The 14,110-nt window shown below is 44.6% G+C and overlaps 1 protein-coding gene across 1 annotated transcript in view; it reads left to right on the top strand.

The window, feature by feature from the left end:
* The window catches only part of frem1a (Fras1 related extracellular matrix 1a), a 356,873-nt gene that overhangs the window by 169,197 nt on the left and 173,566 nt on the right, over positions 1–14,110 (top strand). Inside the window, exons 15-16 of the mRNA XM_068030756.1 lie at positions 5,884–5,977; positions 13,739–13,991. Coding sequence (XP_067886857.1) covers positions 5,884–5,977; positions 13,739–13,991 — 347 coding nt within the window. The remainder of the gene's footprint in view (positions 1–5,883; positions 5,978–13,738; positions 13,992–14,110) is intronic.

Below are 14,110 nucleotides of genomic sequence, written 5' to 3'. Positions count from 1 at the left end.
TCTGACCTACATGATTGAATGTTTTGAGGAGTTAACAAGGAGGGTCGATGAGGGTAATGCTTTTGATGTTGTTTATATGGATTACAGCAAGGCTTTTGATAAAGTCCCACATGACAGATTGGTCACAAAAGTAAAAGTTCATGGGATCCAAGGCAAAGTGACAAGTTGGATCTAAAATTGACTGAGAGGCAGGAAGCAAAGGGTAATGAATTATGGATGCTTTTGTAACTGGAAGGCTGTTTCCAGTGGGCTGCCGTAGAACTAGGTACTAGGTCCCTTGCTTTTTGTGGTGCATCAATGATTTGGACTTGAATGAAGGGGGTATGATTAAGAAGTTTGCAGACAACACAAAAATTGGTTGTGTGGTTGATAATGAAGAAGAAAGCTGTAGACTGCAGCAAGATATCAATGGACAAGTGGCAGATGGAGTTCAATCTAGAAAAGTGTTATGTAATGCATTTGGGGAAGGCTAGCAAGTCAAGGGAATACACAATAAATGGTAGAATACTGAGAAGTGTAGAGGAACTGAGGGACCTTGGAGTGCATGTCCACATATCCCTGAAGGTGGCTGGACACATTGATAATGTGGTCAAGAAGGCATACAAGATACTTGTCTTTTTTAGCCAAGGCATAGAATACAGGCTGGGAGGTTATGCTGGAACTGTATGAAACACTAGTTAGGCCACAGCTGGAGTACTGTGTGTAGTTCTAGTCACCGCACTATAGGAAAGGTGTGATTGCACTAGAGAGGGTACAGAGCAGATTTATAAGGATATTGCCTGGACTGGAGAATTTTAGTTATGAGGAAAGATTGTATAGGCTGGGATTGTTTTCTTTGGACCAGAGGAGGCTGAGGAGAGACCTAACTGAAGTGTATAAAATTATGAGGAGTCTAGATAGAGTGGATAGGATGGCCTATTTCCCTTGGTTGAGGGGTCCATAACCAGGGAGCTTAGATTTAGGATAAGAGGGAGGAGGTTTAGAGGGGATTTGAGGGGATTGTTTTCACCCAGAAGGTGGTGGGGATCTGGAACTCACTGCCCGAAAGAGTTGTAGAGACAGAAACCCTCATAACATTTGAAAAGTATTTGGATATGCACCTGAAGTGCCATAACCTAATGGTGAGACTGGATGTCTACTTGTTGGCCACTGTGGACATGATGAGCTAAATGGCCTCCTTCCATGCTGTAAATTTCTATGATTCTATGTTCAGATCTAGTGTCAATGTGCCTGGTGACTATCAGTGCTATCTGCAGTGAAGAAGGTGGAACAGGGATTACAGTGAGGAAATGTGTCTATATTCCTCGTCTGAGTCAGAGACTTTGATTGAAAAGTAATTGTTTGCATTGTATTCCAAAGTCCATGGAGGAAATAGCAGATCCATAATGATGGAAAAAGTCCTACTCTGGAATATGGTACTTTTGAACTAGCTTCTGGTAGGACATAATTTGGCCCTTTGAAACAGTTTGCCAAGTTCCATGATGCCCTTTTAGTGTGAGCTTGGAATCTGTTTGCAGTTAAAACCTCCAGGAGATCACAATAGCACACATGGGAAGGAGGTGAAAGAAAAAAGAAAAAAAAGAGAGTGGTGACCCTGTGGAATTCTCTACCACAGAAAGCAGTTGAGGCCAAATCATTAAATATATTCAAGAAAGAATATAGGGCTAAAGGGATCAAGGGATATGGGGAGAAAGCAGGAACAGGGTACTGAGTTTGAATGATCAGCCATGATCGTATTGAATGGCAGTGCAGGCATTAAGGGCTGAATGGCCTACTCCTGCTCCTATTTTTCTATGTTACTATCTACATCCACTCTCCAGACTCAATGTTTGCTGCAATATATCAGCTGGTCTATTCTGGAGGTCTATGTAGAAGAAGAGTGCATAGGCATTTTGAGAATGTGACATTTGCCTCCATGTCCAGTTAACGGTTTTATGGGGAGGCTCCACTCTTGGCAATGATCCCTACAAAGGCATTGGCCTGTAATAGTTCCTGACATTTTGGAAGCTTACCCTGCCCCCTTGCCTGGGTAGATGGTACTATCTTTGTCATGTTTGAGGTCTCGTCACCACTAACAAGATCCTGCACATTTATCTATCAGTGGCCCAGAAAAATTGGGCTGTGACACAAACACCTGACACCTGGTAGAGATGACAGGTGGACACATTCATCCTTATTTTCTTTTCCATCCCAAAAAATACATCTGGGCTGATAGTCCATCTGATCATTCTCAGGTTGACAGGCTGTTACTTGTGGGCTACTGGAAGGATCAGTGCTTGAGCCCCAGCTGTTCACAATCTATATCAATGATTTGGATGTGGAGACCAAATGTAATATTTCCAAGTTTGCTGATGACACAAAACTAGGTGGGAATGTAAGTTGGGAGGAAGGTGCAAAGAGGCTTCAGGGGACTAAGTGAGTGGGCAAAGACATGGCACATGCAATGTGGAAAAATGTGACGTTATCCACTTTGATAGGAAAAAAAGAAATGCAGAGTATTTCTTAAGAGGTGAGAGATTGGGAAGTGTTGCTGTCCAAAGGGACCTGGGTGTCTTTGTTTATAAGTCACTGAAAGCTAACATACAGGTGTAGCAAGCAATTAGGAAGGCAAATGGTATAGTGACCTTTATTGAAAGAGGATTCGAGTACAGGAGTAAAGATGTCTTGCTGCAATTGTAGAGTGCCTTGGTGAGACCGCACCTGGAGTATTGTGTACAGTTTTGGCCTCCTTATCTAAGGAAGGATATACTTGCCATAAAGAGAGTGCAACGAAGGTTCACCAAATCGATTCCTGGGATGGTGGGATTGTCCTATGAGGAGAGATTGAAGAGACTGGATCTATATTCTCTAGAGTTTAGAAGAATGAGAGATGATCTCATTGAAACCTCCAAAGTCCTTACAGGGCTCGACAGGACAGATGCAGGAAGGATGTTTTCCCTGGCTGGGGATTAGGTGGTCAAGGGGGGTAGGGTCTAGAACCAAGCGAAACAGTCTCAGAATACGAGGTAAGCCTCGTATTGAGATGAGGGGTAATGTTTTCACTCAGGGTGGTGAATCTTTGGAATCCTCTATGCCAGAGATCGATAGATTTCAAGATATTAAAGATATTGAAGGATATGGGCAGAGTGCGGGAAAATGGTGTTGAGGTAGAAGATCAGCCATGATCTAGTTGAATGGGAGAGCAGGCCCAAGGGGCCAAATGGCCTACTCCTGCTCCTATTTTCTATGTTTCTGTCCAGGTTCATGCATGTGCTAGACATGAGGTGGCTACTTCCTACAACATCAAGTTTGTGTATCATGCCTGTTTTGTTTCTGGGACTTCTTAGTTAAACACCTTTGCTTCTTTTTGTTAATTGAATTTATAGTCTGAATGTTAACTAAGTTACTTGGTGATTTAGAAGGCTCTAAATAGTGTGAGTAGAAAGATCTGCTTCATCCAGTCCAATTTATTTTCTTCATCAAGTGAGAGTACCGGGCAGCAATATTTGTATGATTTCAGTTGAAGATTCAGTAGGAGAATGGCATTAAACTCGTTGGAATATTGAAGGGTTTGGAGTTTGAATGGGAGAGTGAAATTAGATTGTGTTGAATTTTAAACAGTAAGGATCGTGAATGGGAGAATGGGATTAGACTAGCTGGAATATTGAAGGGTAAGTGGGATATTAAAGGTATGGGGAGTGAATAATTTAGAGGGATTAGACAAGCTGAGATAGTCAAGCAGATGGGGAGTGAATGGGAGAGTGGAATTAGAGAGTCAGGGACATTAAAAGGTACAGGAACTGAGCAGGCAGATGGCATTAGAGTAGCTGGGACATAAAGGGTAGGGAGAGTGTGCAGGAGAGCGGGATTGGACTAAGTGGGATATTAAAGGATATAGGGAGTGAACATTTGAGTAGGAGTAGACTAGCTGGGATATTAAAGGGTTTGGGGTGTGAATGGGAGAGTGAAATTAGATTATGTTGGATATTAATCAGTATGGATAGTGAATGGGATTAGACTAGCTGGGAAATTAAAGGCGATAGGAAGTGAATGAATGGGAGAGTGGGATGTTAAAGGGTATGGAGAGTCAGCGGAAGTGCTTGTATAGACTAGATGGGATATTAAACGGTTTGGGAGAGCGGGATTAGATTTGGTGGAATATTAAAAAATATTGGGAGTGAGTGGGAGAAAGGTGACCTGACTCTCTGGCAAGTGCTTTTTGCTGCTCCTGGACCACTTGCAGCTGCTGCTGCTAACATGTGCTTTATGGATTATCCAGTGTGCTCGCTCAATTGATTTTCTAAATCCCAGGATGAATAGATCTGTGCTGATACTTGTATTGGATAGACAGAGATTGAGTGAGTGATGGGGTTTCTAATGAGATGCTGGAAATATCCAGGTGTGAGGTCCCTGAGCTCAAGAATGGGATTAAACTAACTGGGATATTAAAGTGAAAGGAAAGCAAACTCGATGTGAACTAAACTGTTTAATTTGAATGCACAAAGTGATGGGACACTGAGTTGATCCAGGAGGCAAGGATTTTGATGAAGATTATTTAGTCACTATTTGAGACTCCATGTGACCTAAAGGACAAAGGACTGCAAGCATTTGTGTCTTTAACCTTTCTTATATAACTGTGATTGTAGCTGATTAGAAAGATATTTGACTGAAAAATGATGGAGGAGTTTTTGAAGAAGTTTGCAATTTGATTTCCTGAATGAACCTACTTGATCCTGCAAATTCTCTGAACTCGAAGCTCTTGTTTCTCAATAGCAAAGAACCAGAAGTCAGCATCACAGTGTGGTCTCCTCTACATTGGGGAGACCAAGCGCAGTCTGGGTGACCGCTTTGCGGAACACCTCCGCTCAGTCCGCAAGCAGGACCCTGAGCTTCCGGTTGCTTGCCATTTCAACACTCCCCCCTGCTCTCATGCTCACATCTCTGTCCTGGGATTGCTGCAGTGTTCCAGTGAACATCAACGCAAGCTCGAGGAACAGCATCTCATCTACCGATTAGGCACGCTACAGCCCGCCGGACTGAATATTGAGCTCAATAATTTCAGAGCATGACAGCCCCCCATTTTACTTTCATTTTTAGTTATTTTTTCTTCCTTGTTTTTACATTCTTTTTTACATTTTTTACAATCTTTTTTTTGCATTTATTTCATTTCATCTTAGTTTGTTCAGTTTGCTTACTCACTGTTTTTTTTTCAGGTTTGCACTTGCTGCTGTTCAATATTCAGTGTATTTACACCTAATCTGTACTAATGCTTTGTCTTTCAACACACCATTAACATATTGTTTGCCTTTGCTCCGTGACCTTTTGGTCAGCTATGTGGCCTGGTCCAATCTACACCTTCTCCTTTGTTATCTCTTGCCCCACCCCCACCTCACTTGCTTATAATCTGTGACTTTTCTAAAATTTGTCAGTTCCGAAGAAGGGTCACTGACCCGAAACGTTAACTCTGCTTCTCTTTCCACAGATGCTGCCAGACCTGCTGAGTGATTCCAGCATTTCTTGTTTTTATTTCAGAAGTCAGCATCATTAGACTTTCTGCCCATGAAGCACAGGACAAAGTGTTTGGTTAGGTGTTGCTGTGCCTCTCCTTGAGTGGCTGTCAACTCTGAGGTGGGGAAGGGTCTTTAGTAATTTGCATACTCTTTCAGTTCCGTCACATGGAGTCACATTCAATTTATTAAAATAACTTGCACTTAATACTTTGCATTACTTAACACTATTGCAGATTTCAGGTCATCCGTTAAGGTGTTACCTCTTGTCCTGCCTGCATCTAATTTGTAACATATTAATTCCAGCAGTTACTTTAGGTGAAGACTGGAGCAGTTACATTGATGGGATTTACTTTATGACAATAATAACTGTGGGTGAAAATGTCTGTGTTCACAGGTACAATCATGATGACTCTGAGACAATGCACGATGAAGTCATCTTTTCAGCCACTGATGGTTCAAATTCAGCTGAATGTGTTCTGGAAATCAAGGTCAGTGGTATATTGGCAACAGAGTATTTCTGACAATTCAGAGCATGTGCGTCTGGACATTTGCCAGCTTGCCACTTTGCGTCCGCACATGCGCGCAGTGATGTCACCAGGTAATGACATCAAACGTAACGACGTCCGAGTGCTGTCTAACCCGTCAGTGGCCACGATTGCCACCTCCAACCCCACAACGGAACCGCGTTCCCTCCCGCAATCGCCACCTCAATCACCGCTGCTCTTCCACCCCTCCACCTCAATCTCTGCTTCTCTTCCCCTCCCCCACCTCAATCTCTGCCTCTCTTCCCCTCCCCCAATTCAAATCTCTGCTTCTCTTCACCCCCTCCCCCACCTCAATCTCTGCTTCTCTTCACCCCCTCCCCCACCTCAATCTCTGCTTCTCTTCACCCCCTCCTCCACCTCAACCTCTGCTTCTCTTCCCCGCCCCCACCTCAATCTCCGCTTCTCTTCCCCTCCCCCACCTCAATCTCTGTTTCTCTTCACCTCCTCCCCCACCTCAATCTCTGCTTCTCTTCACTCCGCCCCCACCTCAATCTCTGTTTCTCTTCTCCCCCTCCCCCACCTCAATCTCTGTTTCTCTTCACCCCCTCCCCCACCTCAATCTCTGCTTCTCTTCACCCTCCCCCACCTCAATCTCTGCTTCTCTTCACTCCGCCCCCACCTCAATCTCTGTTTCTCTTCTCCCCTCCCCCAGCTCAATCTCTGCTTCTCTTCACCCTCCCCCAGCTCAATCTCTGCTTCTCTTCACCCTCCCCCACCTCAATCTCTGCTTCTCTTCTCCCCTCCCCCACCTCAATCTCTGCTTCTCTTCACCCTCCCCCAGCTCAATCTCTGCTTCTCTTCACTCTCCCCCAACTCAATCTCTGCTTTTCTTCACCCTCCCCCAGCTCAATCTCTGCTTCTCTTCACCCTCCCCCAGCTCAATCTCTGCTTCCCTTCACCCTCCCCCACCACAATCTCTGCTTCTCTTCCCCGCCCCCACCTCAATCTCCGCTTCTCTTCCCCCTCCCCCACCTCAATCTCTGCTTCTCTTCACCCCCTCCCCCACCCTCAATCTCTGCTTCTCTTCACCCCCTCCCCCACCTCAATCTCTGCTTCTCTTCACCCCCTCCTCCACCTCAACCTCTGCTTCTCTTCCCCGCCCCCACCTCAATCTACGCTTCTCTTACCCTCCCCCACCTCAATCTCTGTTTCTCTTCACCTCCTCCCCCACCTCAATCTCTGCTTCTCTTCACTCCACCCCCACCTCAATCTCTGCTTCTCTTCTCCCCTCCCCCAGCTCAATCTCTGCTTCTCTTCACCCTCCCCCACCTCAATCTCTGCTTCTCTTCTCCCCTCCCCCACCTCAATCTCTGCTTCTCTTCACCCTCCCCCAGCTCAATCTCTGCTTCTCTTCACCCTCCCCCAGCTCAATCTCTGCTTCCCTTCACCCTCCCCCACCACAATCTCTGCTTCTCTTCCCCGCCCCCACCTCAATCTCCGCTTCTCTTCCCCTCCCCCACCTCAATCTCTGTTTCTCTTCACCCCCTCCCCCACCCCAATCTCTGCTTCTTTTCCCCTCCCCCACCTCAATCTCTGTATCTCTTCACCCTCTCCCCCACCCCAATCCCTGCTTCTCTTCCCCTCCCCCACCTCAATCTCTACTTCTTTTGCCCACTCCCTCCTGCAATCTCCGCCTCAGTCGCCACATTCAGTTTCCCACTCACTCCCTCGATCGCTGCTTCTCTTCACCGCTGCATCCTGCCGCTCCCGCCTGCTCACTGCTCCATCCCGCCTTGTCACTTTCCTCACCCTGCCTCTCGCATCTCGCTCGCTCCATCGCCGTCGTTACTCCGCGCAGGCGCGGGATGTAGCGGTGAAGAGAAGCAGTGATTGCAGGAGGGAGCGGGAAACTGCATTGGCGACTGAGGCAGCGATTGGGGGAGGGAGTGGGGAAGAGAAGCAGTGATCACTGGAGGGAATGGGGTATTGTTGGGTGGGCGGGTGTGGAGGCGGTGATCGCAGTCCTTGAGGGGTGAGGGGGTTTGTGTCTCATTCATTTTTTTGTGTCAAATTGAGCAGCACCATCTTTATTACTGGTAGCTGCCTGAATGTCACAGACAGTGACATTTCAGTGAAACAAGCTGCATTTACGCATGTGCTAATACTGCACCACCTAGTGGTTGCATTGTCAGCAAATGCAGCCATTGACAATAGTTCAGAAGCAGTGAGAGTTGATATCTGCAGTTAAAACAAAAGCTTCAAGCACTTACATTACAAGAGCTTGTTCCCATGTTGGATCATATAGGAGACAAAATAAAATATTTTTGAATGTTTCTGGCAACTGGCTTTTAAGATATAAGCTTATTTGTTAAATTTCAGATTTACAAATCTTTAGTGGTAAATAATTACCTGTAGAATACTGAATTCCTCGATTATCGTATTTGATTTTCTGCAGCCTTTCATACTTCATAAACAGTTCTCTCTGTTCGTTCACCTTTAACATGCTCAATCTTCTACTCTTTCTTCTGTTTTGACGAAATCTAATCCTTCCACTACTTTGCATCCAGGCAATCATATGCTGGAAATACTCAGCAGGTCTGACAGTATCTGTGGAGAGTGAAACAGAGTTAACGTTTCAGGTCAATGTCACTTTTTACCTGAACAGGTTGATAGCCTGGCTCACAACTCCCTACCAGGAAAACAAGCAAGATGGGATGGGGAGCATCCATTGAACACAAGGACCTTGCTGGATGTAAATCCATTAGTCTGAGACCAGAACTCCCCTTGACGGGGCAGTGTGTTCAATTGTGGTTGCTAATCATTACTTTGTTGCCCTTATTATTAATTTCTACTCGAAAATGTTTCTATCTTCTTCCCTTATGCTGTTATGTTTACCTTTTTAAATAGCTTCCAAAAAGTCAGCAAATAATTTTTTTTTTAATCCCTTATAAACAAAGCCACTCCTCTGACTGATTTACTCTTTGTGAAATATTCTACACTCTTTCAGCTGTCTTGTCCCTGAGGTGTATGGTGCATTTTTGAGTTATCTCTACCATTTTCCCTTTCCATATTTTTGATCACTCTCATGGATAAGTATCAACTCCCTGTGCCTTGAGAATGTCTTCAGCAGCCTTGGTATGCTACAGAGCATGCCTGGGTTAATGACCAAAACAATACCTTTTATTTAAATTTCTATCAGCTACTTGACTGAGATATGATTTAGCTAAAGTAGACTGATAACAGCTCCTCAAAGGTAAATCAGTTATAGAGCAGTGGGATGCATTCCAGGAGAAGATAATGAGCATTCAGAACAAATCTGTTCCCAGAAAGAAAAAGAGTGGGAGTCCCAGAGCTAGAGCCTGCTGGATATCTGGGAGCATCTGGGGTAGGATAAGGTGAAAAAGAAGGAAAGCTAATGTCAGATACCGAGAGAACAAGACTGCAGAAAGCCTAGAGGAGTACACAAATTGCAGGAGTGAAATTAAAAAGGAAGTTTGGAAAGTAAAAAAGTGGCATGAAAAAAATATTGACATGTAAAATCAAGGAAAACCCAAACGTAAAGAGCAACAGGATAACTGAGCAAAGAGTGAAATTGTGCCCTGTACACCCCAAGGACTTAATATATATCAAGGAAAGCAGCAGTCATGGTAGCAACCCCACTGTGTACCTTTCTCCAGATTAAAAAGCAACCATTCACCACTACTCTGTTTCCAACCCAAAATCAATTTTGTATCCAAACTCCACTGTCCCTTTTATACCATGAGCTCCAACTTTCCTGGCAAGTCAATTATGCGGCACTTTATCAAACACTTTTTGGAAGTCCATATAGATCACATTAACTGCATTACCCTCATGAACCTCTTACCTCATCAAAAAACTCAATCAAGTTAGTTAAACACAAGTTGCCTTTAAGAAATTCATGCTGGATTTCCTTAATTAATTCACACTTGTCAGAGTGACTGTTAATTTTGACCTGGCTTATCATTTCTAAAAGCTTTCCTGCTGCCCAAGTTAAGCTGGCTGGCCTGTAGTTGCTGGTTGAAACGGGAAACCTGTTTCACTGGGCCGATGTCTACAAGAGCAGGTAGGTGCATTGGGGGAGGGAGAGAGTTTAATGGGGGAGGGGGAATCTGGACTATGGGTGCGGATGTGGTCTGGATCACAGTAGAGGTGTTCCGGACCACAGGAGCAGTTCAGTTTTCAGCAGGGTCTGGATCGTGGGCAGAAAGGGTTTATACAGAGGAGGAAGGGGATACACATAGAATCATACAGGTGAGTGGGAGCCATTCGGCCCATCATGCCATGCCAGCTCTTTGGAAGAGCTATCGAATTAGTTCCACTCCCCTCTGCTTTCCCCATTTGCCCTGCAATGTTACCTCCTACAAGTATATACCCTTTTGCAAGTTCCCATGGAATCTGCTTCCATCACTAGCACATGCTGGATTATGACAATTTACTGTAAATTCTCCTTGTTTCCCCTCGGCCTCTTTTGTCAATTACCTTAAATTTGGGTCCTCTGGTTACTGATCCTCCTGCCAGTGAAAACAGTTTCTCCCTACTTACTCTATTAATATCCTTCATCATTTTAAACACTGCTATTAAATTTCCCCTTAATCTTCTCTAAGGAAAAGAATGCTAATAACACCTCTGGTAATTTGGCAGATATGGTTTGGGCCACAACAGAGTAAAGTGGTATAGTGACTGTAGCCACATCCAGGGGAAGAAAGTAAAACATAAGCAAATGACTAAAACAGCTGTTAAAACATAAATTCAACAAAGAGCTTTACTCCAGAGGTTTGTGTTATATTCTGCAGCAGTACACGATGGGTTTCCACATACAATTAGCTGTAAAAGGATACATATCCCTCTCAGGCAGGAAATGTTCTGAACAATTTTTTCCCATTATTACAACCAAGTAATTGACAAGTATTATTCTCCAGAGTATCTTCCCTTTTAATGACCCTGTCAGCAGCTTCTCCCAGCCTCATTGCTTCATAGTGCTCCAAGAGCCAGCGTCATTCAGTTTAATATTGAAAATAATTATCCAGCACATTAGATTTTTTTAAAGAGTACTCAATGGAGTTGATCATGACTTTGTGTGATGGTGTAAAACAATTGAATTTATTTCTTTGAAGTTAACTTAAACAAACATTGAAGAGGTGTTAAAAGGTCTGCCAACTCATCACCCATTTTGCACTAAAGCACAAAGTCATGATCTACCCCAAAGTGTATAACACAGCACACAATCAACTTTTAGCTGGAAAGACATCTGATATTTGGTGATTGACTTTTTCCTGACATCCTGTCAGGAATAATAAATAGCTGGGTTAGTAGCTAAAATAAAGAGAAAGGTAAAGTCCACAGTTTTTTTTTATATAGTAAGTAGTGTTTTTTAGGGACTCAAGGTCCCTAGTGAAAATAATCTCTAATTTTTGAGTAATTTAAGGGAGTAAATCAGCAGTGTGGAGTGCTCCTCCTGTGCAATGTGAGAAGTCAGGGACACTTCCAGTGTCCAGGGCGTACACGTGTGCTGGAAGTGTCTGCAGCTGCAGCTACTCGAATTCCGTGTTTCAGATCTGGAGCGATGGCTGGGGACACTGTGGAGCTTCCACGAGGTTGAGATCATCGTGAATAGCACGTACAGGGAGGTGGTCACACCGCAGGTAAAGACTGCTCAGGCAGAAAGGGAATGCGTGACTGGGAAGGGTAGAAGAACTAGACAGGTAGTGCAGGAGTCCCCTGGGTCCATCTCCCTCTCTAACAGATTTTCCACTTTGCATACTGTTAGGGGAGATAGCTTCTCAGGGGAATGTAGCAAGAGCCAAGTCTGTGGCACCACAGATGGCTCAGCTGCACAGGAGGGGGAGGTACAAGAGTAGGAGAGCTATATTGATAGGGGAATCTATCGTAAGGGGTACAGATAGGTGCCCCTGTGGCCGCAAACGTGACTCCAGGATGGTATGTTGCCTCCCTGGTGCTAGGGTCAAGGATGTCACGGAACGGCTGCAGGACATTCTGAAGGGGGAGGGTGAACAGTCAGAGGTTGTGGTTCTCATTGGTACCAACAACATAGGTAGAAAGAGGGATGAGGTCCTGCAACAAGAATTTAGGGAGCTAGGTAGCAGATTAAAAAGCAGGACCTCACGGTGTAATCTCACGATTACTCCCTGTGCCACATGCTAGTGAGGCAAGGGAGGAGATAGCAGGGGCTCTGACACAAATTTTCAAATCGTCTCTGGCCACAGGAGAGGTACCAGAGGATTGGAGGACAGTGAATGTGGTACCATTATTCAAGAAGGGTAGCAGGGATAAACCAGGTAATTACAGGCCAGTGAGTCTAACATCAGTGGTAGTGAAACTATTGTACAAAATTCTAAGGGAGAGGATTAATCTCCACTTGGAGAGCCAGGGATTAATCAAGGATAGTCAGCATGGCTTTGTCAGGGGAGATCATGTCTAACAAACATGATTTAATTTTTCGAGGAGGTGACTCGGTGTGTCGATGAGGGTAAAGCAGTTGATGTAGTCTACATGGATTTCAGCAAGGCTTTTGATAAAATCCCGCATGGGAGATGGTCAAGAAGGTAAGAGCCCATGGGATCTCGGGCAATTTGGTAAATTGGATCCAAAATTGGCTTAGTGGCACGAGGCAGAGGGTGATGGTTGAGGGTTGTTTTGCGATTGAAAGCCTGTGACCAGTGGTGTACCGCAGGGATCGGTGCTGGGACCCTTGCTGTTTGTAGTGTACATTAATGATTTAGACATGAATATAGGAGGCATGATCAATAAGTTCACAGATGACACGAAAATTGGTGGTGTTGTAAATAGTGAGGCTGGTAAGATGGGCAGAGCAGTGGCAAATGGAATTTAATCCTGAGAAGTGTGAGGTGATGCACTTTGGGAGGACTAACAAGGCAAGGGAATATACAATGGATGGAAGTAGAGAGGGTGAGAGGGACCTTGGTGTACTTGTCCAAAGATCACTGAAGGCAGCAGAACAGATAGATAAGGTGGTTAGGAAGGCATATGGGATACTTGCCTTTATTAGCCGAGGCATAGAATATAAGAGCAGGGAGGTTATGATGGAGCTGAATGAAATGATAGTTCGGCCACAGCTGGAGTACTGTGTCCAGTTCTAGGCACCACACTATAGGAAGGATGTGATTGTACTGGAGAGGGTGCAGAGAAGATTCACCAGGATGTTGCCTGGGCTGGAGCATTTCAGCTCTGAAGAGAGACTGGATAGGCTAGGGTTGTTTTCCTTAGAGCAGAGAAGTTTGTGGGGGGGGACCTGATTGAGGTATTCAAAATTATGAGGGGCATTGATCGGATAGATAGGAAGTAACTTTTTCCCTTAGCGGAGGTGTCAATAACCAGGGGGCGTAGATTTAAGGTAAGGGGCAGGAGATTTAGAGAGGATTTGAGGAAAAAATGTTTTCACCCAGAGGGTGGTTGGAATCTCGAACACACTGCCTGAGAAGTGGTGGAGGCAGGAACCCTCACAACATTTAAGAAGTATTTACATGAGCACTTGAAACACCATAGCATACAAGGCTATGGGCCAAGTGCTGGAAAATGGGATTAGAATAGATAGGTGCTGGATGGCTGGCATGAACATGATGGGCCAAAGGGCCTGTTTCTGTGGTGTATAACTCTATGACTCTGAACTTAAAGCTTGTTTTAAAGGTAACACACAAAAGACTGGCAGTCAGATGTTTCTGTTGCAGCTTAATTTTTATATAGTGTTCTGTATTTTCACTCTAGGTATTGCCGGTGAATGATGAGCCTCCGGTGATGAAGCCTGGTCTGAACCCCATGTTGTATTGCCTTGAAGGGGAAGAAGTCATCATTACAATAGAAAATCTCTATGCTACTGACATGGATAGTGATGATAAGAAGCTGATGTTTATGATTGCACGGCAACCAGTCCATGGTGCGGTACAGAAGCACAACCAGATTGTTGACCACTTTTCTCAGGCAGATGTTATTGCTGGAATAGTGACTTACGTACACGCTGGTAAGCAGCTGCTCCTTATTTAATGCTGGTCTAGTCTTAACCACTGCTACACCTGTTTAATGTCTTTCAGATGAGTCATTAAGTCAAGGCCCAGATGCCTTCCCTGGTGGACATGAAAG

The sequence above is a fragment of the Heterodontus francisci genome, chromosome 4, assembly GCF_036365525.1.
Source record: "Heterodontus francisci isolate sHetFra1 chromosome 4, sHetFra1.hap1, whole genome shotgun sequence".
Taxonomy (NCBI): Eukaryota; Metazoa; Chordata; class Chondrichthyes; order Heterodontiformes; family Heterodontidae; genus Heterodontus; species Heterodontus francisci.
Note: the sequence above shows the minus strand (reverse complement) of the source record. Positions and strands in the feature narration are given on the sequence as shown.